A 24,739-nucleotide genomic window follows, 5' to 3' on the forward strand; every position below is an offset into this window, starting at 1 on the left:
ATCCCAGAGAAACCCAAGGGGAGTCACTCCCAGGGCCTCCCCTACTAGCACAATCTAAGACAAGGTGAAACCAGCTTGCTTGCTGTGCACATGTAGCCTGAGACAATTCCCTTCCATCACAACCTCGCCCTTAAATTCTTCTACAGAAATTCTGCCCCAACACTGCCTCCTCACTCCCTCTGTTCTCTTTGTCCAAACCTATTCACAGAACCTCCCACAGGACTGAACTTTCTCCCTTCCTGGCTGGTGGAGGTCCTCATTGTCTCTCACCTACTGCTGGAATCTCCCCATCGGTCCCCTCACTTCCCTCTCCCCCGGTAATCCCGTCCACACAATGCCAGCTCTGAAAAGCTCAGGTCTGAGCAAAAGCCTTCAGTGGCTCCCTAGTGCCTGCAGAGGCCCACCCCCTCTTCCACTTCTCTATTGAATGTGTGAATTTTTATCAAAAGCTCTTAGTTTAAAAAAAAAAAAAGTAATGCCTTTCTTTACTGAGTTTCAAAGCGTTTATTTTTAAAACACCAAAATTGGCACGTAACGGGAAACTTCACTTTCTTCAGCATCTCGGCTAAGGGATCACACTTCCCTCTGCCTGTCGCCTTTCGGTTCCTTGGCTGACGTCTGAGCAGGACAGGAGGTTGTCCCAGAGCCGGGGATAAATATAAAGTGTCTACAGGGGATTCTACCAACGAATATGTTCTGGCTAGATCCAGATAATGAGAGGTTTGGAAAGGTGGCGAGAGGTTTCCACGGACCCAGCCCAGCGCTCCTGGGTCGCGATCATTACAAAAGGGATGGGCAGGGATTCGGGGCAGGGACGGGATGAGGAAGGAAGCAAAGGGAGCTGGGTGGAAGCTGCCACCCAAGGCGTCCAGGTTTGTAAGAAGCCGACCCAACCTGCAGAAGCCGGGCCTCGGGGTAGCGCATCCCGGGACTCCGGCCGCCGAGTTGGTTCATCCCGAGCGAGTAAATAGGCCAGTCCCAGGCGGGCCCAGATTCCCTGCGGGAGTCCCGTTGACTCTCCTCCAGCTTGGCTGCCGCCCACCAAGCCGGGACCTGGCAGCGACCCTCCGCACAAGCAGAGCGCTGCTCTAGAGGAAGGGGCGGCCACCGGCAGGGCGAGGAGAGAGGCGCGCCTGGCGTCGGGGGAGGGGCGGGCGAGGGGCGGTTGAGGGGCGGGCGAGGGGCTGGCCAGGGCAGGTCAGGGCCGCCCCCGGCCCCGCCCCTCGCCCGCCCCCTCCTGGAGCCGCGGGACCCAGTGACTGACAGGCTTCCCGGCCGCTCTGCTCTCGCCTCAAGGTCCCGGGGGCCCAGGCGGGCGGGGCGCGCCGGAGGAGCTCCGGAGGGGGCGGGGGCGGGCGGGGAAGCCTCTGAGTGGGGGCGGGGCCTCGAGAGAGTAGCAGCGCTCTCAGCCAATGGGAGGAGGGAGCCGTCCCGTTAGCGCCGGATCCCAGCGGGTAGGGCGGGGCAGGCGGCGCCGTGGGGATCCCGGGGCGGCAGAGGGCCCCTGACTCGGCTCCGCGCGGCGACATGGACCGGATGGCCAGTTCCATGAAGCAGGTACCCAACCCTCTGCCAAAGGTGCTGAGCCGGCGTGGGGTCGGCGCGGGGATGGAGGCGGCAGAGCGGGAGAGCTTCGAGCGGACTCAGGTGAGGACCCGGGGACGCCGGGGCGTGCACGGCTGGGGCATCCCGAGACTCTGTGTCCAGAGGGGGACTTGAAGGGAGTAGAGGTCTCAGGGAAGGACCGGGCCCAGGGAAGGACCGGGCTAGGGGCCGTGAGAGAGCGCATCTAGTGTGCTGGTCCAGGCGATTCGGGACGGTCGGGGACCCCGAGGGCATCTGGGGAAGAGGGCAGGGCGGCCCCGAGTTGCTGGCAGGATGCCAGCTGCGCGGCCGAAGGCGGAGGGTCCTGGCGGGGCAGGGGAGGGGTCACAGGAGCGGCGAGAGGGGGAAGGAACCCGAAAGGGGCCGAATGAAAGGGCTGCCCCTACTCTGGGGCAGCTCACTGAGGAGCTGCTGAGGGACACCAGTGGGGCGCCGGGTCGGGTGTGTGAGGGGTGGGAGCCCTTTGCTCCCTTCTCCGTCGCCTCAGGGTTGCGCTGACATTCCCCCCACCTCTAGCACCCCCTTCCTTGTGCCTCTTGCTTGGCTCACACCACCCCCAGCTGTCGGCCTCTGAGGGCCGAGCTGAAGGGGTCTGAGCGGCGAGAAGGAATGTAGGAAATGCGATGTGTGGCCGAGTTTGAACGATAACTGGGGGCTGGAGGAGGGGGCCGGCCAGGGGGGCAGGGTCCGAGGCTCTCGGACCGACGGCCCCATGCTGGTCAAGTTGAGCTGCCCTGAGCTACCCAGAACCCTGAGTTGGGGTTTTGGTTTCATCCCCCAAAATGTGCCTGACAGCGAATCGGCAGGCTGCCCCATTTGTCCAGCCTGACCAGGGCTGGGGGCCAAAATTCTTCTCTGTCATCAACAAAAAGCCACAATCCATTTTTACCTCAGAGTTTTAATGCCTGGAGTATTGATTGGACTGAATAAAGCTGACATATTTTCGGCTCGTTTGTATGCAAAATCCATTTCGAAGGGCACAGCACTTCTATTAATACCAGTGCCAAAGTTGTATGGGCAGATTTGTTCTTCACTCTTGCTCTCAGAGTGGAGCCTTTGAAGATCCAGGGGGGCCTCCACTGCCAGAGGCTGATTCTCCTGCTGTGTTCTGCTCACCTCCCCCTCCAAACACAGTACCCTATGAGGGAAGGGCTTTGGGGTTTTGGATGGAAAAGAGTTCGAGGTCCTGAGTGTTCTGTGTGTGGAATCTGGCAAAGAATAAAGCTCTACGTCGCAGGGGACCTCATCCTCTTCTTTTTTGAGGCACCTCTGGACCTTCGCAGGTGTGTTTGGGTGATGTAAATAGAGAGTGTCCCCTCTAGGTCATCATCCTGTCTCAGGTGGGATGGGAGAGATGGCCGTTCACTTCCGCTTCCCAGGGTCCAGCTAGGTTTGAGGTTTTGTCCTCTGACTTTCTGGGCTGGACTGCAGAAAAGAAGGAAGCTACCTGTCTGCTGTGGGTGTCACTGCCTCAACTAGCTGCCTGGGCACATGAGGCTTCTTGCTCCAGGACGCAGTGTGAATCTTTTTTTTTTTTTTTTTTTAATGGAAAAGGAAAATAAATGGTAATTCCCTCCTTCTAGAGTCTCAAATAAGTAAAAACTGGAGCAATAGAGAAATACACAAAAGACTTTGACCCATTATAGTGATGGAAATTAGGTTTGTGAAAATTTGCCTAGCCATTCAGGGACAGCCCAGCAAGGAGAGTCTAGGTCAGTGTTTGCAGGTACTTTACATTCTCTGGAACACTTATCATTGGCCAGATTTGACCGTGTGTTTGGGGGGGGGTGAAAGGAAGGGGGTAGAATGAATCAGGAAAAGAGAGTTTTTCTATTGTTGAAACTATTAGGGAAGTAGGAGAGTGAAGAGAAGAAAAGCGGACAATCCTAAAACTCACCCTCAGCCAGTCTGCAAAAATATATTTTGTTTAATGACAATCAAATGTATTATGAGATATAAACATAAGGTAGAAAAAAAATAATAACGAGTTAAGAGACCGTGAGAATTAGTGAAGGTAAAATGATAGTTGTAACTAATTACTGTTTGGTGCTGTTCTAAGTACTTTATTATGTTACCTTCTTTAGTCTCGATGGGGACCTATGAGATGGGTATCAGCCACATTTTACCTGGATAGAACTGAGGCACAGAGAGGTTAAGTAACTTGCCCAAGGTGACACAGCTGGAAGTGATCCCACTTTAACCACTGCCTTGTGTGGCCTCTGAGGCACTGGCATCAGAGCTAGAAGAGGTTGGAGTTTGATAGCCAGGCACATGGATGGGCCGTGAGGCCTCAAGCAAGTTGCCTGACCTTTCTAAGCCTTGTTTCCTGATTGTGAAATAAGGATTCTGGAGTTCCCAGTGTGGCTCAGCGGGTTAAGAACCCAACACAGTGTCCATGACAATGCAGGTTCAATCCCTGGCCTCGCTCAGTGGGTTAAGGATCTGGCGTGGCCGTGAGCTGTGGTGTAGGTCGCAGACGTGGCTCGGATCCCGGGTTGCTGTGGCTGTGGCATATGTAGGTTGGCCACTGCAGCTCCCGTTTGACCCCTCGCCTGGGAACATCCCTATGCCGCGGATGCAGCCCTAAAAGAAAAAAAAAAAAAGTAAGGATACTACTCACATCACAGGTTGATTGTGGGGATTCAATTAAATAACACCATGAAGGCATTTTGTAAACTGTGGAGCAGTCTTGCAGTGATTACCACTCTAATCTGAGCTTTGGGGTGGAGGGAAACAAGGGTGAATACTGGGACAGACTGTGATTACCTCTTCAGTAGGGGACAGAAGTGTGACTAGTTAATGTGATAATTAGCAAGAGCTGGTGCGCAAAGTGCAGGCTGTGAGGGTGGGGAGGGCAGGTGGGAACCCCTGAGGTCTAACCCCTCCCTTCAGCTCTTCTTGCTGCGCAGGGAAGAGGGACAGGGCCTTCGGGGTGGGGACTGGCAGAAGGACCTGCCTGGCAGTGGGAGGTGGGTGTGGATGAGTCTCATTGGCTGAGCTGGAGACAGGAGTGGAATCGGCTCTTCCCACCTCTGACTTCTCGCACCTGCTACCTGTCCCGTCACCGTTTCTCTGTGGCCCTCAGCAAACTGTGCGCTTCCTGAGGGCAGCCCTGGGTCTTGCTCTTGCCTCTGTCCTCAGCTGCCTGAGGCTCGGGTGAGCGGCGAAGTGGCTGACTGGCCCCGGCACGGTAGTCGCTTGCTGTTCTTTCCTAATGACTCCGAGGTCCCTCCTGGTCTCTGCACTCTCAGTCAGGAGCCCTGCCCCAAGCGCATCAGGGAACTCTGATTCCTCTGTCTTCCTTCTCATCAGCCCAGGGCCCCGGCTGCCTGTGCCCTCAGACCAGCCTTGTTTCCTCGCCCCTCTTCTTGTCCCTGCCATAGCGGGGACCCCTCACCTGCCTGCCTCAGCCCCCATATCCAACGAGACCCCTGGGCCAGTCCCCAAGCCAGCCATCACAAGCAGACCTTCATGACTGAGGGAAATGAAAAGTCATTCTTGCCTTCAAAGACACTGCTGTAAGAAGGACACCTTGCCTGGAGCACTTTACAGTTTATAAAGCAGGTTTTAGTCCTTGGCACTGCATTGTGGTTGGGTGTTCGCCCCCTCATTGTGTGGATGAGAGCCTGGTAACTTGCCCAGGGCCGCCGGTCGATGAGTGAAAGGGTCAGGATTCAAACCCGGGACTCAGGGTTCCAGGTCTCAGGCCCCATCCGCCACAGTGTCCTCATTCCAAGAGGATGATTCTGGAATGAATCAGAAGGGTTGCCATTCACAAACAAAATGCCCTGTCTGTATTTACTTAGCTGGAAAATGGTTTTCTCTATGGTTTGCTTGTTTTTTCAACATCCATTTAGTGAGTACATACCATGGAGGGGCCTCAGAGATGAGTAAGATCAAAGACTAGCCCCAGAGGAGCTCATGAGTCAGCAGGGAGGTGGAATGGCCGCTGCTGGGCCTCCTCTGCAAGGAGGACAGAGGACCCACCGCAGCAGCATCACCAAGCCCTTAGCAAGGCAGGACCTACTGGATCAGAGCCTGCATTTCAACCAGACGCTGAAGTTTGAGTGGCCCTGCTCTGTGGCAGGTGGATGCTAGGATCAGAGGAGAGTTCAGGGCTCCTGAGACAGAGGAAGGAACAAACCCTTAGTCACAGTCTCTTGGATGAAGCCCACATGGAATAAAGGATCCAAACAAATCATAGGCTGGGAAGAGACAGGAGACCTGGGTTCTAGAGACGAAAGAAACAAATGTTCATGGAGGGCCTGCTGGGTCCTGGAAACACAGCTGGGTGATTTGTAGTCATTATCCTGTTTACTGATTGCTCAGGCTCAGAGAGGCCAAGTGACTTTTCCAAGATCACACAGCAAGTAAACAGCGAAGCCAGGGCTGCGCAGTCAGATGACAAGTCTTCTTCTCCATGTTTAAGGCAGAGGGTATTTCTGCCGTGTTGCTCATGACCTTTAGCAGATGCTCAGCCTTCCATTCACCAGCTGAAAAAATTTATAGAGTTGGGCTAGAAGGATCAGTGGTTCTGAACCCTGGCAACACAGGAATGGCCTCCAGCATAAAAGGTGCTATACCCCCTTACCCGCTGCATGCTCCCTTATTTGGTATTGAAAACTAGAAAGGATCCCGGAGCTTTCTGTGCGTCCATGGTGTTGTCCTCATCTGGTTTCCTCTCACTGATGCTAACGATAAAAGCCAGCATTTAGCACACTTACTCTCAGCAAGTGTAATGGCCTCGCACAAACCTCCCCTTTCAGGGGTTACAACAGACTTATGGATTATAATCCCTCTGTTACAAATGAGGAAATTGAGGCTGAGAGGCCTTAATAACCAGCTCAAGGTTCTGAAGTGAGGGCAGAACGGAGCTGGACTCAAACCCAGGGAAACTGGCCCCACAGCCTGGCTTTGCCTGATTGCCATCCCTATGTCACTGCCTGGGCCTGGCTTCCTCCAGCTCTCGTCCTCCTTCCTCTCCTAATGCGCGGAGTCCCCACCGCTGTGTCCTCACCCCACTTCTCTTTTGCCTCCTGTCTTCTTCCTCTGCCCTCACTTTCATCTGGTGGTTTCTGTTCTCACTTCCATGACGCTGACTCCCTGACTTCCTGGCCTGTGTGACCACTTCCCACTGGACATCTGCCCGCTGATCAACCACACATGGCCCAGCCTCGAATGCCTGTGCCTGGTCCCTATCGGTCCCATCATGTCCTGGCATCAGCTCTGTGCCCTCCCTTCCTCTTACACTCACAGCCACTCTCTGTCCTGTGAGTTTCCCTTGCCCTTTCCTCCTTTGCATCTCCCTGTCCTGCCCAGATTTCCTCTTGCCTGCATCCTTGTAATCCCATCCCCCTGCCCCCCAGACAGCCTGATGCCGGGCAGATTGTTTCTAAGGCCCAGCACTGCCTTTGTAACTGTTTTTTGCAAGAACCTTTGCTGGCTTCCCAGGGACCCTGCAGGAGGTGACACCATCAGTGTCTTCTATTCCTGTCCCTTGGAGGCTTAACTCAGCATCACTCCACCAGACAGCTCCCTCAGCCTGGTGCAGGTGGGCAAGAGCCCTTAGCTACTGTGTGTCTCTCCCACTCATCCAAGCCTACATCTTGGCTTGCCTTCCAGACTGGAAGCTCTTGAGGGCAGGGTCTGGGTCTCAGGGCCCAGTAGGCACCAGGGCCTGTTTGCCAAACATGTCAACGTCCAACAGCTGGAGGATCTGCAGGAGCCCAGGTGCTTCAGGCAGGCCTCCACTCGCAGAGTGCTTTTCCTTTGCATGTTTAGGAGATCTTCCCTTGTCTCCTCTGATTTCTCCAGTGATTAATTCTAAGTGCCTGCCCGGTGTGCCAGGCTCAGGCACCCGGGGTACGTGGAAATATACCCTGAGAGCTAGGGTGGAGAGTTCACTTAGGAAAGAGCCTACAGGGACTGGAAACAGAATTAGGGCTCAAGGTTGATGATCTGAATTTCTGTCAAGTTTAGAACTCTTGATCAACATCCCCAAACTGTGGCCTTGAACTTCCCAGGGCTTCATTCTGCTTCAGGCCAGACATTTCTGAGCTGGAAGAAGTTACTGGCAAAGACGAGAAACTGGCCTAGTGTCCCCAGCACCAGTGTGGCTGATGTGCGGCCTCTGCAGGGGCTGGAGTTTGCAACAGGCCATAAGGGATGCTAGGCTGAGTGCAGAGACAGAAAATCTGGCTCTGCCACTGCATCTCTCATTTCAAAATGAGGAGGCTGGAAAAGATTTCTAAGGGTCCTTCCAGCTCTCAAATACTTCTGCTTAGAAAACTCCTATAAGCAGCCTTTCACATTAGAATAAGGTGCTTGCAACTGTTTTCTTGAAAGTTTGCAAATGCCCCCTGTATGTGGAATGGGGCCCAGGGACGTGGGGCTCACGAGAGGATACTTCTGCACCTCAGCAAGGGATGGGGTGTGTCCGTGAGGCCCGGGAGAGCAGGCTCCCAGCCCCACATGGTCACTGAAAGGCTTCCTTGCTTGCGAGGCACTGATGAGGCCCATTTCATTCTCCCCATCGGTGGCCCACTTATTCCACTACCTCGAGACAAAGTGTCGGGAGACCTGGGTGGGGCACAGGGTGTAGCCTGGTGCGGTGGTGCCACGGACCAGCAGCCAGTGCTTCTCCTGCATCCAGAAGGGTTGATGGTCTGGAGAGATGCCCACCTAGGAAGGGGAACTTGTGAGCCCCACCTCCTGGCAGGGTGGGGACTGCTTCCTGTTTTCCAGCCTGGCAGGCAGGGAGGAGCTGTGTTCCCAGCTATGGGCAGTACAGTCTGACACTGTGGGGAGAGGGCTGGGCATTGAAGGTGCCCTCTGGCTCAGCCGGTGGGGGAGACAGCAAGGATTTTCTTGGATCTGAGAGGTTGCTGCTGCCACCACTGCTCCTAGTGCTGGGAGACGGTTCAGGAAGCTGGTCCAGCTGTTCTGGAAGCCAGTGTGGCCCATTGCTTCTGATGTAACAGTAGCTACCACTGTGTGCAGTTTTAAAAGTACGTTTACACATGACTTCTTTTCAGCCGCAGAACAACCGGTGCAGGAGGTAATTTTGGTCAGTTCTCAAGTGTAGACACTGAGGTCAGAGAGCTTCTGTGGCTTGCCCAGGAGCACTCAGGAAATGGCCGAGGAGCTGAGGCTTGAACCCCCTGGGTCTGATTTCAAATTGCATGCTTTCCTTTCCATACCTCCCTTTAGACAATTGGTGTATTATTATTATTTTTTTAATGGCCGCGCCCACAGCACATGGAAGTTCTCTGGCCAGGGATTGAATCAGCCACAACCGTGAGCTCTGTACACCTGCAGTAATGCCCGTTCTTTTAACCCCCTGCTCTGGGCCAGAGATCAAACCTGCATCTCTGCAGTGACCTGAGCTGCTGCAGTTGAATTCTTAACCCACTGCACCACAGCAGAAACTCCTCCATACCGCCCTTTAAAGCTGGGGCTGATAGCTTAGAAAAGGTATAGAGATTTTCCCCCTTAAGTCTTTTCCGATTGATCTATTTAGACATTTGAAATTCCTCCCAGAAGATTTTTTGCAACACATGTCACTATCAAAGGGCTTGTATCCAGAATATGTTAAAAAAAAGACTTAAAAGACAAAAAAAAAGGACAACCTAATGGAAAAGTAGGCAGGAGGAACTTCACAAAAGATGATAAGGCCAGTAACCGCAGGAAAAGGGGTGCATCAGTAATCGTGTGCACATCAAAATGACAGTGAGCCACTGCTGTATGCCCATCAAGACAGCTGAAATAAAAATGAAAAAAGGAGTTCCCACTGTGGTGCAGTGGGTCAAGATTCCAGCGTGGTCCCTGCAGCAGCTCCTGTTGCTGCTGAGGTGTAGGTTTGATCCCCAGCCTGGCACAGTGGGTTAAAGATCTGGCATTGCCGTAGCCGTGGCTGGGATTCAGTCCCTGTCCCGGGAACTTCCATATGCCATGGGTGTGGCCATTTAAAAAAAAAAAAAGAAAAGAAAAGAATTGACACGTGTTGGTCCAAGAGTTGGCAAGCATGTGAAGTCATGCACTGCTGTTGGGACTGTACTGCTTTAAAAAACAGCCCAGTATTATCAAAAAATTGAAGATAGGTACACTCCATAACCCAGCAAGTCCACAGTGAGCTGTATACCCAACAAAAATGCATGTGCGTGTGCTGAAAGATATTTAGAAGAATATTCATAATCGTGTTTTAGAATAACCCCAAACTAGAAACAATCCAAAAGCCCATCAACAGCAGATGGATAAATAAATTGTGATCTGGAGTTCCCATCGTGGCACAGTGGAAGCGAATCCGACTAGTATCCATGAGGACGCAGGTTCAATCCCTGGCCTTGCTCAGTGGGTTAAGGATCTAGCATTGCTGTGGCTGTGGCGTAGGCCAGCGTCTGCAGCTCCACTTCGACCCCTAACCTGGGAATCTCCATGTGCCATGGCCGTGGCCCTAAAAAGACAAAAAAAGCAAAACACAAATAAATTGTGATGGGGTCTCTCACGAGGATACTACCTAACAGTGACTGTGGTTACCTGCAACAACCTGGGTGACTCTTACAAATGTTAAGGGGGAAAGAGGCAGACCCCCAAAGATAGCTCTCCTGGCATCCGTTTATATCACGTTCAAAAAACAGGCCAAGCAAAACTGGGCTTTAGGGGTGCTTGCTTCGATGGTAACACTGTAAAGGAAAAAGGGAGTGATTGGTATCGAAGTCCAGGTCAAGGTCATCCCTGGTCTTAGGAGAGGTGAGTGGTGGTGGGGATATTCAGAGCAGGGCAGCTTCTGCCATCCTGCCATCCATCTGTTTATCGGCCTGGGTGGTGGTTTATGATAATTCATTAAGCCGCATGTTTTTACTTCATGGGGTTCTCTCTGTTTATATTGTATTTCAGAATACAAAAGAGTGGGGTTAGTAGATGCAAACCATTCCATTTAGACTGGATAAACAACAGGTCCTACTCTAGAGCATGGGGAACTATATACAGTCTCCTGAGATAGACCATGATAGAAAAGAATATTAAAAGAAGAATGTATGTCTATATATACATATATCTATGTATGACTGAGTCACTTTTCTGTAGAGCAGAAATTGGTACAGCATTGTGAATCAACTATACTTTAATGGAAAAAAATATATACAAAAGGTTTAAAAAAAAAATCTCCCAGGGAGTAGGAGACGGTGTCTTAAGGAGCCTAAGTAAGAAGCTGCCATTTAAGCTTTCCACCCACTGTTTGAGGTCTCTCTCAAACACAGCCTCCCCCGGGAACACGCTTCGATGCTGCCCCAGAACTGGGAAGTGTTTGATTATGAATCATGCGTGTACAAGTGGCATACTCCAAGCACTGCTGTAACACGTAGCCGTGAACTGACACCTATCATTAGCCCACGCGTAGCACACTGTCCTGGCCTCCTGTGCCTGTGTGTCTTGTGTCGACTTCCCTTAGTGGCAGATGGGCCTTCAGTTCCTCGCTGCTCTTGTGCTGCGTTGCCCCAGTGTCTAGTAGAGGGCTCTGCACCAGCCAAAGCTCAGGATGTCTGTTAAAGATGAAATTACTCAGGTGGTGAGACGTTCTCGAGGGAGGGCAGGAGAGAAGAAAATGTGTTTCTAGGCTCAAAAGAAGCACATTTGAATAAACCAGTGACCCCGCTGGTAGTCTTCTAATCACAGAACCTCAGCTGGGTTCCTGTCCCAAAGGTTTCGATCAACCAGCCATGATGAGCCACTGTGAGCATCTGGGAGTTGGAGGAAATGGCACCTAGGTACATGGCAGAAGCGCTGAGCTTCTAACAGTAGTTCTTTGAGGTCTCTGGTCAGCTGTGCGGTCCCTGGGGCCAGCCTGCGATGGTGACTGTTCTTAGGCTAGGCAGTTGCTGTGTGTGACTTATTAGGCTGTCACAAGTCCTCTCTCCCATACTGGCCTGGAGGCAGATACCTTCTCTATTGGTTTGCCTTGGATCAGTCTTAACTGATGCCGTATTCTTCCCTCCCGTTTTCCATAATTCTTCAGAGGGACATGCGCAGGCCTGGGCTCTGTGGTTTCCTCTCTAAGCAAAAGCCGGGTCACCTTCCCTTGGCGTCATGGGTCAGCCCAGGGATCTATGTCTCTGGGCTCGGCCCATGACAGGGGTTCAGAGAATTATCTGTTAGGTGTCTCATCTTTGTTAGCTCAAGTTCCTGGCACAGGGTCTGGTCCCCAGCAACTCTTTTTTTTTTTTTTTTTTTTTGCTTTTTAGGGCCGCACCCGCAGCATGTGGAGGTTCCCAGGCTAGGGGCTGAATTGGAGCTACAGCTGCTGGCTTACGCCACAGTCAGAGCAATGCAGGATCCAAGCCACGTCTGCAACCTACACCAGAGCTCACGGCAACACCAGATCCTTAACCCACTGAGCGAGGCCAGGGATCGAACCCACAACCTCATGGTTCCTAGTCGGATTCCTTGCGCTGCTCCATGATGGGAACTCCCCCATCGGCTCTTGATAAGCGTTCATGGGAGGAAGGATTAACCATTTTGCATGAAGGACTGAATGAGCATAAGCTGGTTTTGGTCCCAGTTCAGAACCGTGAACCCTGATTCTGGGGTCCCATGAGTGCAATTGGAGCTGCCATGCTGTCCCTCTGATGTAGCTGTGGGTGGTTCTTCGGGGCTTCCTCTTGAATGCCAGCTCCCTCCTGCTTCCCCTGAGGCCCTTCTTCCAGGCTGGGGCCTCCCTGTACAGACCCACCAAAACCTGGACTCCATCTCCTGCCACAAATTTGCTCGTTCTCTTTGATTTTCAGTTTTAGAGAATCTCAGTGTATAAACCACCCCAGGCTGTTCCACCTGAAATTCTCCCAGTTGTTCTGGGAGACCCTTCTGTTCTGACACCCCTGCAGGTAATTTCAATGTCCTTTTGTCCCTGACTCCTTGGTTAGACCCATACCACCCCACTGCCTCCGCCTCCAGTCAGGTCTCAAGCCCAAACTATTCACGGCATGGCCTCCTCGGTCTTCCTGCCCTCCAGCCTCTACCTCTTCCTTGGCCATCAGAGTTTGGGTTTAGGAGGTCCAACTGTTTGTATCACTTCAGGTCTTAAAGCACTCTGTTTGTTATACGTGACTCTAAGCTGAAGCCTAAGCTCATTGGCCTAGCGCAGAGCCAAGCTTTGCCAGCCTTAATACCCAGCCACTCCCCCTGCCTCCCGCCAGGCCCTTAGCGTTGTCCCAGCACTGCCCACTGCTGCCCGCTCCTGGGTATTTCCAGTGGCAGCACGCTTTTCAGCCTGGAACACCTCCTCCATTTGATCCACCTGCCATCACACCTTTGATGGCCTCTCCTCTGGGAAGTTTCCCCCCAACTCCTCCAGGCAGATTTATTGAACGGCATTTCTGTGTTCTCTGTTAATATGTTTATTTGGGTGTCTGTTCCATGCTGGACTGTGAGCTTCCCCATAGCTTAGCTTGTTCTGTAGGTGCCCCCATCCCTGAGCACAGGGCTCGGCACCCTGTAGGACCTCAGGAAGTGATTGTCACATGAACTGATGATGCATCTTATAAGCATATTTGATCATTGCTGTAACAGTAAAGGGAATGGACCCAGTTCCCATCCCAAGGCAGGTGCCCAGCACCAAGGTGAAGGCATTTGATCTGTGTCACGTTGGACTGAAATGAAAGTTTTGGCAACACCGGTAGGATAAAGTGTTTTACGAGTGGAGAATTCAGGGGAAGGGACTTGTTTACCGAGATGGCTTCTGTGTCCAGTCACGGTACACCTAGAGCCAGTGGACTCGCATCCAGGAATTCTGATTTATGCTCCGCAGGTGGGCTGATGGGTGTTCCTTCTGCAGCTACGAAGTGTGAAATGGGATATGGAAGGTAGAATAATGCCCCCATCAATATATCTGTGTATTATCTGGTGAAAGGGACGCTGCAGGTGTAATTGAGGACCTCAAGATAGGGAGAGTGGAAGGAGTATCCAGGCGGGCCCAGTCTAATCACACAAGCTCTTGAAGGCTGAGAACCTTCTCCAGCTGCAAAGCAGAAGAGAGACGTGCCAGGAGGGGAAGGCAGAGGGATGCCAAGCGGGAGCGGGATTCAGCATGCCGCGGCTGGCTCTGAGATGGAGGCGCCCACATACAGGGGCCCAGAGGCTAAGAGTGGCTCCCAGCCGACAGCCAGCAAGGACACAGGAACCTCGGATCTCAAACGTTAGGAACTGGATTCTACCAACAGCTGGAGTGAGCTTGGAAGGGAATTTTCCCCAGAGCTTCCAGTAAGGAAGGCAGCCCTGCTGACACCTTGATTCTGGCCCAGTGAGACCTCGTTGGCCTCCTGACCTGCAGAACTGTGAGACGATCACTGGGTGTTGTTTTAAGCTACTTGTTTGCGATCATTTGTTACAGGAGTGATAAAAGCTAGTCTGGGATGGTAACAGGGAACTCATGCCCTGGGGCAAGAAGCCTACAGGAGCCCAGGCCTTGCTGCAGAGACAGGCCGCCCTTTCAGACCTAGAGGGACACCTGTTATTTCATCCGTGCTTGTTATGGCCATAGATAAAACATTGGATTTCCACGCTTGGCACTTATTCACAGACGTTTTATCCTGGAAAAACGATTCAGCAGTCTGTTCAAAACATTCCTTCTGGCTGGGCCATGGAGTTCTTTGGTCCATTTCCAAGTTTGAAGATCACAGATGTTATTTACTTAACCTTAAAAAAAAAATTTTTTTTTTTTTTTTGATCAAGTGATGTGCTGTCTATTAAAAAAGGCGGATGGGAAATCCTGGTGTTGCTATAGGATCATGATGGTGTCTCCACTGGAAGAACCGACTTAAAGGCAGGAAGCAGAGGTGGGGATAAATGAAGGGCTTCCCTCAGGGTGGGCCTGCTATGTCCTGAGACTTCCTCAGGCTTGCCAGTGCTCTGGAATCTTCCTGTATTCCTGGGCTTAGCTGCAGAGCAGCCAGGAGCTCCCGGGGCACTGGATTAAGAACCAGGAAGCCTAGCCTGTGGTTCTCTCTGTTCTGCTATGTCCCGGCCCTCTGTAGGTCTGTGAATTGAAGGGGGTTGGATGTGATTGGCTTAGAGAACTGACGGTCCCTTGCAAGTGCACTTGCTGCAGCAGCAGCCCTGTCAGAGCGGACTCCCTTTTAACCACACCTGGCCCTTGTTAGCCCAGCTTTGCTGTCCTGGTTCTCAGCCTCGGACACTGAATTCTCTCTGGCTTTTCTCTCCCTGCAAGACCTTTCCTCCTGGGTAACTCTGGCTGTACTTAGCTTCTATGGGTAACTTCTTCTGCACTGGTCACATTAAACCTGTGCCCCCCCAAAAGAACTGGCTTCCCAAAGTCACTCATTCTGAAAACACCCAGTTAGGGAGTTCCCTGGTGGCCTAGCATGTAAGGATTGGGCATTGCCACTGCTGTGGCTTGGATCACTGATGTGGCACGGGTTAGATCCCTGGCCTGGGAACTTCCACATGCTGTGGGTGCAGCCAAAAAAAAACCAAACAAACCCGGAGTTCCTGTTGTGGCTCAGCAGATTATGAACCCAACCAGTATCTGTGAGGATGTGGGTTCAATCCCTGGCTTCACTAAGTGGGTTAAGGATCCAGGATTGCTGTGAGCTGTGGTGTAGGTCGAAGACGTGGCTCGGATCCCATGTTGCTGTGTCTGCAGTGTAGGCTGGCAGCTGAAGCGCCAATTCAACCAGTAGCCTGGGAACTTCATATGTCGTAGGTATGGCCCTAAAAATCGAAAAGAAAAAAACCCCAAAGAACCCAAAACCAAAAACAAAATCCCCAGTGAGAAGGCCTTTTCAGAGTTCCCATCATGGCTCAGTGGAAAGGAATCTCACTAGCATCCACAAGAATGTTGGTTTGATCCCTGGCCTCACTTGGTGGGTTAGGGATCCAGTGTTCGCCGTGAGTTGTGGTATAGGTTGCAGACAGGGCTCGGATCTGGCATTGCTGTGGCTGTAGCATAGGTTGGCAGCTCCAGCTCCAATTCAACCCCTCCAGCCTTGGGAATCTCCACATGCTGTGGGTGCGGCCCTAAACACACACACACACACACACACACACACACACACACAAAAGCCCTTTGCAAGTGGTTGCTTTTGCCCAGGCACCATCTTCTGTCTTCTGCTTAGTACTGCCAGGTGCATCCACCCAGGCTGAGCACTGCAAAACTTTGGGAGTGTCTTTTGATGCTAGCTTTCCTGGTGGTAGCCTAGCAGGCCTAATTTTGTAACATAAAAATTGTTTTTTCCAGAAAAAAATCTTTGACACTAAATCAGAGGCCACATGGAGTGTCTGTCATGTGCTGATGCTGTGAACTTATGATCCAACCTACCAAATCTATCAGACTTAGAGAATGTTAGAGCTGGAAGGAATGTGAGAGATTCAAGCTGGCAGCCACAGATGTGTTTCTTTAAATTTTACAAATAATAAACCCGAAACCTGTAGCCAAAGCATAAACACTTTGGTTTTCCCGTCTACTGACTCTCTCTTGTCGTCTGCTAGCCTGCTTCAGGCTTTGATCTTACCTCCTGGTTTGTCTGCTCCCTGATGAGGCCCAGGTTGAGGCTCATCTACACGCAGACCCACCCGGGGAAGTGCCCAGGTTTTCAGGTGCACCGTTTCAGAGGGTGGCGTGCAGAACCACAGCAGGAGTTCCCCGGAGATCGCAGGAGGTGTTTTCTTGGACTGTGACCTGAACGCGCCGGCCATCCTTTGCACAGGACCTCGGGTGACCTGCGTGTTTGGAGGAATTTGCATTTCTGATTCTAAGGCCTCAAGAAGGACATTGAGGCACAAAGCTGACTCAGAGGTGACAGCTCGGGTGACAGAGGGCATGCAGTGAGAATTGTCCAATCTGGAAAGACAGAGACTGAATGAAGCAAGGATGTGGGTGAGAGAGAAGAACACAGGCCTCCGGGTCAGGGCACCAGGGCTTGGGTCGTGGCTCTGCCTCGAGTGATTTTATTTTCCCTAAAGGTTTACTTGTACGTGAGTTAAGAGGCTGATAGTTATACAGCCTTCTTACTAAAAGCCAGCAGGTTCCCGACCCAGCTCTGGTTCCTTCTCCAGCCATTTCCTGCTTCCCAGAAGCAACCAGTGTCAATTCGTGAAACTCCTTTCATTAGAGCAGTCATGGTGGACCTGACTTTCCAGAAGAGGAAGATCTAGCTTTCATGTACACGGAGGCCTCCCATCTCCATGGCAAACACTTTTTGCTCATCCCCCCCGCCCCCGAGTTTTACCTCTGTAGTCAGTGTCAGCTTTGTCATGACCCTGTACACGCTGGGGGGCTGAGCCCCTCCTGTGCTGTGGTATCTTTTCCTTTCCTGCCTACATTTTCGTTATTCCTGGAGTCATGAATTGTCTTTGTTCGTTTGCTTGGGCTTCTGTGTACGTATCACTGATGTATCTGGGACGCTTCTCTCCAGTGGGCAAAGTGCCAGCTCCCTAGGGCAGCCGGTGTCCTCACTGTCACCGTCCTAGGGTCGAGGGAGGATGCGGCCGGCCAGGAGCTTGCTAAGGAGTCGGGAGTCATGAAGATGACCTAGGCTGGTAATGATGGCTGCTTTCAGGAACTTTCTCTCCAAACCCCCAAACTGCAAAGTAAATTATAGGGCAAATGACCTTAAGGACACCTCCCCGTGCACAGTTGGGGGCAAGGCACATCCAACCCAAGAGGCAAAATAGACTGAATGTGTTTCTAGGGCCATGAGGCATTTGGATCAACTTGTAGGTGATTGAGCTGGAACATAATCTGAAGGAAAGTCCGAGCAGTTAAAGGTGTCCATATGTCCTAGAGAGCAACCGGCATCTCTCCCAGACCCCTGCTCCAGGAATGGCTGAGCCCCGGTGTTTTAAAAATTCATTTTCGCTTGCTCTGAGTGTCAGTTGAATGTATTTAGAAAGTCTTGTCACGGAAAATGGGAAGTGAAACCCGAATGATAGGACAGCGTCTTAAATGTCAGGGAATTAGGCCCCAGAGTAAGGGGCAGGCCCGGGTAACACTGGCTGTGAGACCTCCTAAACCTCTGTTTCCTCCTTTGCAAGTTACTTTACATAACAGCACAGGCCCAGGGTCCCTTATCTGCAAATCCTGGAAGCTCTGGAAACCTAGAGTTCTGTTCAGATGTGGTACACGACCTGCCCTTGTCTGGGCCTATTTTTAGTTTGTGTTATATGCTCATCTTAGAATGCACGGCATACGAGATGCTGTGCTACAAAGTTACTGTGTTTGATGACAGGGTGTTACCCAGATCCCCAAATTCTAAATTGCCAAACACACCTGACCCCACGAGTTTGGGTTAAGGGATTATGCTATGGAATACCCACTGCATTGTGGTGTTGGAAGGATTTGAATGTAATACCTTAGGTATAAAAGATGAAGCAGGATGCCAGGCAAGTAGTAGGTGCTCAATAAATAAATGTTAGCTGTTATCCTTATTATTCTTGGGTTTTAGAGTCACAGTTGTAGAACTAGAGTATTTAGGTTAACCATCCAAATCCAACTTCCTATGTTCAGTCAAGGTGTTGATGAATTATTTTAAACTAGAGAAAACTGAAGTATCAGCGGGGTGTGTAATAGAAAGATTCAAAGACAGAACTGGGTTCAGATCCTGTCTCACAATGTGACCTGGGGCAATAGCTTCTTTGCCTCAGTTTCCCCACCTGTAGAATGGAGATAATACCTTTCTCACGGGTTTGTCCTGGGATCCTCCATATGCCGCAATTCAGCCCTAAAAAAAGAATGTCAAGGTCACGAAAGACCAGGAGAGACTAAGGAGATGCGAATCCTGGATTGGATCCTGGAACAGAAAGTGGACACTAACGGAAAACACCGGAGAAGTCCGAACTAACTGTGTAGTGTAGTTGTACCAGAGTTAATTTCTTCGTTTTGATGATTTTTCCTAAGGTTATATAAGCTGTTAATTACTATAAGGGGAAGCCAGGCAAAGATGTACGGGAACTCTGTACTATTTTTGCAGTTCCCCTGAAAGTCTAAAATTATCTCAAATGAAAATATTAAAAAAAATAAAAGGAAAAGAACGGCATGTTGTGTGGCACATGTTCATCAGGGCTGAGTAAATATGCATCCCCTCGCTCCCTCGGGTCATTATGGGGACCCTGGAGACCCCCACATGCCCCCACAGGACAGGGGTGTCTGAGGAGGGAAAGTGTGGAGAGTGCCCTGGACTCAGAGGAGGGGCAGCCCTGGTGCCTTCTCCAGAAAGGAGCCGCCCTGAGGGCCCCAGGTCTTGGAGGGAGAAAGGCCACGGGCCCTTTGTCCACAGTCTGGCAGACACATGCTGTCAGCCTGCACCTGTTGCCGTGGGCCTGGCACCGGTACTTAAGCGCCTAGCAGTCAGACAAGCTTCGCTCCAGCTCCAGTTTGGCTACTTATCTTGTGGGGCCCTGGGAGAGCTACTCATCTAGAGTGTGGGATAACGTACTGACATCTGGGCTCAGCAAAGGGCTTGAATAAGAGGGTCCACAGCAGTAGCCCCTCCCCATGAAGGCCCCTGTGGACGTGCCCACTGCCCTCCAGGTCCCCCGCAGCACTCACTTTGCGTCCCTCCACGGGCCCTTTCTAGGGACACCTGTCCAAGTTCATGGTTTTTGTGTCTTGTTTGCCCCGTGACTTAGAGCTTTTGTACCCTGTAGGACTTGGCACATAGGACTTTGCCTAGGGAAGTGTGCAGATGTGGTTAGTGAATGAGTGGGTGGGAAATGAATGGGTGAGTGAATGAATGAGTGAGGGAATGAATGAATGAATGAATGAGTAAACAGGTCTCCCTCCAGCCTCTCCGAAAGAGGATCATGTGCCACATACGATTATTGGCCCAAATAGTTGCCTGGTCTCAGGCTATTCTCCGGGACGGCTTTGGGAGTGTTCAGACCAAACACCCATTTTTTTATGATTTTTTTCCCTCTCCATCTTGGGTGCCAGTCACCTCTACAGAAAAAAACAGCTCCTTTTCTTATACTGTTTGAACATCTCCAGCTGTAAAGCTGTTTGTCAGTGCTTCGGAATTCTCTGGGCCCCTCTCCTTGTTGCTGAGAACTTTTTGCTGCAGGAAATCAAGCTCATTTTAAGGGCCAAACAGTCACTAAATATAGCCTCCTGGCACAGATATTTAAAGAGCTGTGTTCATGATGTTATGTCTGAACAGAGAAGAAGGAGAAAATAACCTTTTTTTTCTGGAAAGAAGAGTGAAATTCTCCCAGATTTTCTGCAGGTCCGCAAGAGGCAGAGCAACGGTGTGGCGTCAGTGTCTTAATAATGGAATCACCACCAGATGTTTGTCTCTAGCCGAGGGCTTGGGTTTAGATTTCTGTTGCCAGGCAGTCGTTTCTTGATAATTCCTTCTATCTCTGTTTAAAAATACCTCCTGCCCTGGAGAGTTACCTCGGACAAGCGTGCCCTCCATGCCAAGCCCGGGGGGGGGGCAGTGCACAGAGGCGTCATTCAGACACCCACCCCCAGGACCCACAGGGGGCCAGTGGGGGAGCCCAGCCCTTGTCACTCTCTCCCAAGTGCTGGTTGATGAGCAGCAGGTGACAAAGGTGGAAGGACTGGGATGAGGTCCTGGGATCTTTACTCATGAGAAGCAAAGTCTGGGAAACAGTTCATGCCTCAGAGAAAGATCTGGACTGAAATTCCTCTTGCCCTGGTTTGCATCCTTTACGGCGTGGGGCCAACACCATCTCACCTGCTCTCTCCTGTGGCTTCCACCTTGAACAGGATAATGTCAAGAGAGTATCAAAGTTCTGGGATGATGCTGTTTTTGTTTATTTCTGAAGTATTCCTTCTAGAAGGTATAAACAGGACTATTCTGGGAAGCTCTGAACTTTCCTCCGTTGGCATTTACATCTCTGTCTTTGGAAGAGAAACTTAGTAGCTGTTTCTGTGAGAAGTTCTGTGCAGTGACCTCTCACAGTCTTTATGTGGGTGACGATGTCTGCATTTCATCATCCCCCCACCCTCTGCTGTAACCATGATTTTGTTGATACCTACCTGTTGGGTGCTCGGTACAGAAACATCACGCATGCGTGCTAGTATTAAAAAGCCTACACCATGTCGCTATAAAACTTTTCCAGGGAGTTGCTCAACTCCTGTTCTGGGTTAAAATTTAGAAACAGCTTATCCACGAAAAGAGGACATCAGAGCCCAGAATCCTCAAACACTGCGAACTCTCAAGGCTTTGGTGAGGAATGTCCTGATAACACAGGATGTGAGAGCTTACGCATTGTATCCACCGCAGTTAATCGGTCTGGGGAAATTCCCGTGAACCTTCCCTTGCAGGATATTGCCACAGAGAGTGTGCGGTTCTGATAAGGAGACAAAGGACCGTATAGAGGCACAGAGGTGGTAATGGGAAAAAAAACAAAACTATAAAGATGGGTCACATTGTAAGTCAACTATACGTCAAAAAAAAAACTTTGAAAAGTGAAAAAAAAAAAAGATAGGTCATTTAAATGACTGTCATTCAGGCTTTGTGTATTTCAGCGGATCTTTATGCTGCCCTTCACAGTCTGTGGAATGTGACGTTTACATCAAGCAAACCTCCCAACATTCCACTAATTTCTGGTCTTGCTGAAATCATCCGGGACCTGATTTTACCCCTTAAAGAGGCATTTTCACTTTTCTGTGTTTAAAGACGTATTAAAACATAGGATAAAGGAAGATTCCAGCCTTCCTAAAAATATGTATCTGGAACTCTAGAAAATTTGCATTTCCTCAGTACTTGAAGAAGCTGCTTCTTAGAGTTGTAGGAGAAAGTTTTGTAAAATCGCCGCTAAGGCTAGTCTAGGAAGTTGCCATGCAGGGCAGCAGGTTAAGTTTCCAGTGTTGTCATGACTGCAGCTCGGGTTGCCGCTGTGGTGTGGGTTCCATCCCTGGCCCAGGACCTTCCACATGCTGTGGATGCAGCCAAGAAAAAAGGAGGGTGGTGCTGGTCTAAAACTAGTTTGTTTCCCACTGCTTTGGGGCCTGAAATATCTTCATTTTTAGATTCTGGGTTGGCTGTTCAGTCTTCTTTAGTCTCTGCCTCCTCAGCTCATTTTCTCTTGCTTCCTTCCCCTCTTTTGTTGAGAGTTTTTTTGGCTGGAAGATTTATCCTTTCCTACTTCCTTCTTGGCCTAAGATTCCATTTATTTTCAAGGCCAGGTTAAGTGACTATTTGCTGATCTTTTAGGGCTTTCTCTTTAGTGCCCATTCAGCAGAACTGACTCTCCCTCTTGACTGTGGACCGAGTGATGCAGGAGTGTGGTGCCATGTACCTGTGGGTACCGTGGTGAGAACATTCCCAAAGCCAGCAGCCTGGACACCCACTCCTGCTACCTGAGCTGCTGGGATACAAGATGGAGGTGGAATAACAGGATAGAACAGAATTAGGATCCTGCTACCTTCTCAGGTGTTTTTGTTTGTTTGTTTGTTTGTTTGTTTTGCTTTTTAGGGCTGCACCCCTGGCAATTGGAAGTTCCCAGGCTAGAGGTCAAATCGGAGCTGCAGCTGCCAGCCCACGCCACAGCCACAGCAACACAGGATCTGAACTGCATCTTCCACCTACACCACTGCTCACGGCAGCACCACATCCCTAACCCACCTCCTCAGGTATTTTTCTTCAGCACTTTGAAGCTGCTATTCTTTCGTCTTCAGGCATTTAATTAGTCTAATTGTTAATTCCTTGTGGATAATCTACCTTTTCTCTCTGACAGCTTTCAAGATTCTTTTATTTTAATGTGGTACACCTATACACACTGGTGTTTTAGTTTATTGTTTGGGGAACTTATTTTAGTTTTTACTCTAATTCTGGAAAAGTTTTAGCCATTTTCTCTTGGATTTTTGCCTCTGATTTTTTTCTTTTTCAAATTAAAAAAATTTTTATAATTTTTATCTTTTGCATTATAGTTGATTTTCAGCATTCTGTCAATTTCTGCTGTACAGCAAAGTGACCCAACCATACATATATATATTCTTTTTCTCACATTATCCTTCATCATGTTCCATCACATGTGACTGGATATAGGTCCCTGTGCAATACAGCAGGATCTCATTGCTTATCCTCTCCAAATGCAATAGTTTGCATCTATTAACTCCAGACCCCTGGTCCATCCCATTCCCTCCCCTTCCCCTGGGATGTTTTTCTTTATTCTCCCTTTTGCAACTCTTACTAAGTGCATGTGGGACTTCTTCTGTTCTCCATTGTATTTCATCTCCCTGTTATATTTCCTGTCCGTTTTTCTTTCTGTGTTTTCATTCTAGCTGATTTCTCAGATTCATATTCCCATTCACTAATTCTCTCTTAAGTTGTATCAAAACATATCCTTTGATTTCTAGAATTTCTATTTGGTTCTTTGAAAAACTCACTTGCTCTCTTTCTACAATGTCTTATTTTTGCTCTTTGGCTTCTGTTCCTTTGTTTATCTTGTTGAATATTTTAAACATTCTTATTTTTAAGTCCCCTTTCAGGGGACTATTATTTATAGTTTCTGGAGTAGTTCATTCTGTTGCATAGCAGTTGATTTTCTGTGTACCTTTTGTCATTTTTGTCTGTGAGATCATTTTGGTGGTGATTATATTCTGTGGGGTCCTGCGTGTGCCTTGTATTATGGAGGCGGCCTTTGGTGCACTTTTATGCTTGCCTCTTCTAGACCCTATGGGCTCACTTATTCCAGGTGAAACATTGCTTGGTTTTGTAGGACAACATTTCCACATCGTATGCGTAGTAGGGACCTTGACAACCCATGCAGCCCAGGCCGGAGACTCTGGCTTCTTTCTGGTCTCCCCACCAAAGGTTTGGGATTGGAGCTTTGGCCAGGAGTTCAGTTCCAGATCCCTCCTGCCCACACAGTCAGCAGCCTCAGGTTTGGTCCCTGAAATTGCCGATCTGGTTTGTTTATCCCCCAGCATGTGGCTTCAGATCTCATTTGCCCACAGTAGCTTTCTTGTACCTGAAGATGCTTTCAAGTGCAGCTCCATGTTAACAACGTTTTTAAGATGTGTTTTTCCTGGTATGTCTACATATTGTGAGGGAGAAGCTTATGTATGACAGCTTAGTCTGCTCTTTTTTTTTTTCCCTGAGTCTTAGTGCCCTACTATTCATCTTCTGCCACATAGCCAGAGGGTTTTCAAAAATTAGATTTGGGAGTTCCCGTCGTGGCGCAGTGGTTAACGAATCCGACTAGGAACCATGAGGTTGCGGGTTCGGTCCCTGGCCTTGCTCAGTGGGTTAACGATCTGGCGTTGCCGTGAGCTGTGGTGTAGGTTGCAGACGTGGCTCGGATCCCGCGTTGCTGTGGCTCTGGCGTAGGCCGGTGGCTACAGCTCCGATTGGACCCCTAGCCTGGGAACCTCCATATGCCGCGGGAGCGGCCGAAGAAATAGCTACAACAACAACAAAAGACAAAAAAAAAATTAGATTTGGAGCTCCCATGTGGCTCAGCAGGTTACGTATCTGACATTGTCACCGCAGGGGCTTGGGTCACTGCTGTGGCTCAGGTTCCATCCCTGGCCCAAGAAACTCCACATGCTGTGGGTGTGGCCAAAAAAAAAAAAAAAGATCATTTCACTGTCCTGCTTAAAACCTTCCAGGAGCTTCCTAATTGCTTAGAATAAAATCCACCTTCATTAAGTGACCTGTAAGGTCCTCTCTAAGCTGCCCCGACACCCTTACCAGCCCCAGCTCACTTATCGTGCGTCAGCCTCTTGCCTCCGTCTCAGGAACTTTGCATCCACTCTTTGCTTTCCATCCAATTGCTGCCTCTTTAAAGGGGCTTCTCAGACTCCCCAGAAAGCTGTCGCCACTCTCTCTCATCAACCCGTTGTGTTTCCTTCACAACACGTATCACTGGGTGGGGTCATCTCATTCACTTGTTTTTGAGTTCTGTCCTTTGTCTCCCTCCCACTGCCAGCGGCAGAACAGGAGCTCTCTGAGCCACGGAAGGACCTGTTTTATAACCCCCGTCTCTATCCTGGCACAATGGGACAGCAGTTAACCCCAGGCTTCTCCTCTGTAGGTCAGATTTTTCAAACCCCTGCCACCTCTCTTCAGAATTCCTACCCAGAAAAGAACGCTGGAGGTGGAGTCAAAGGTCCGTGTCCCAGTTCTGGCTGCAAGGCACACCCCCTGTGTGATCT

At 50.3% G+C, this 24,739-nt stretch overlaps 1 protein-coding gene across 2 annotated transcripts in view; it reads left to right on the plus strand.

Annotated features, from left to right (window-relative positions):
* The first annotated feature begins 1,464 nt into the window (after positions 1-1,464).
* The window catches only part of HIP1 (huntingtin interacting protein 1), a 162,815-nt gene continuing 139,540 nt past the window's right edge, over positions 1,465-24,739 (plus strand). For both annotated transcript variants that reach the window (XM_047779837.1, XM_047779838.1), the window contains exon 1: positions 1,465-1,647. In XM_047779837.1, the coding sequence (XP_047635793.1) occupies positions 1,528-1,647 (120 nt within the window). In that variant the 5' untranslated portion in view covers positions 1,465-1,527. The remainder of the gene's footprint in view (positions 1,648-24,739) is intronic.

This window comes from Phacochoerus africanus, chromosome 5, assembly GCF_016906955.1.
Source record: "Phacochoerus africanus isolate WHEZ1 chromosome 5, ROS_Pafr_v1, whole genome shotgun sequence".
Classification (NCBI taxonomy): domain Eukaryota; kingdom Metazoa; phylum Chordata; class Mammalia; order Artiodactyla; family Suidae; genus Phacochoerus; species Phacochoerus africanus.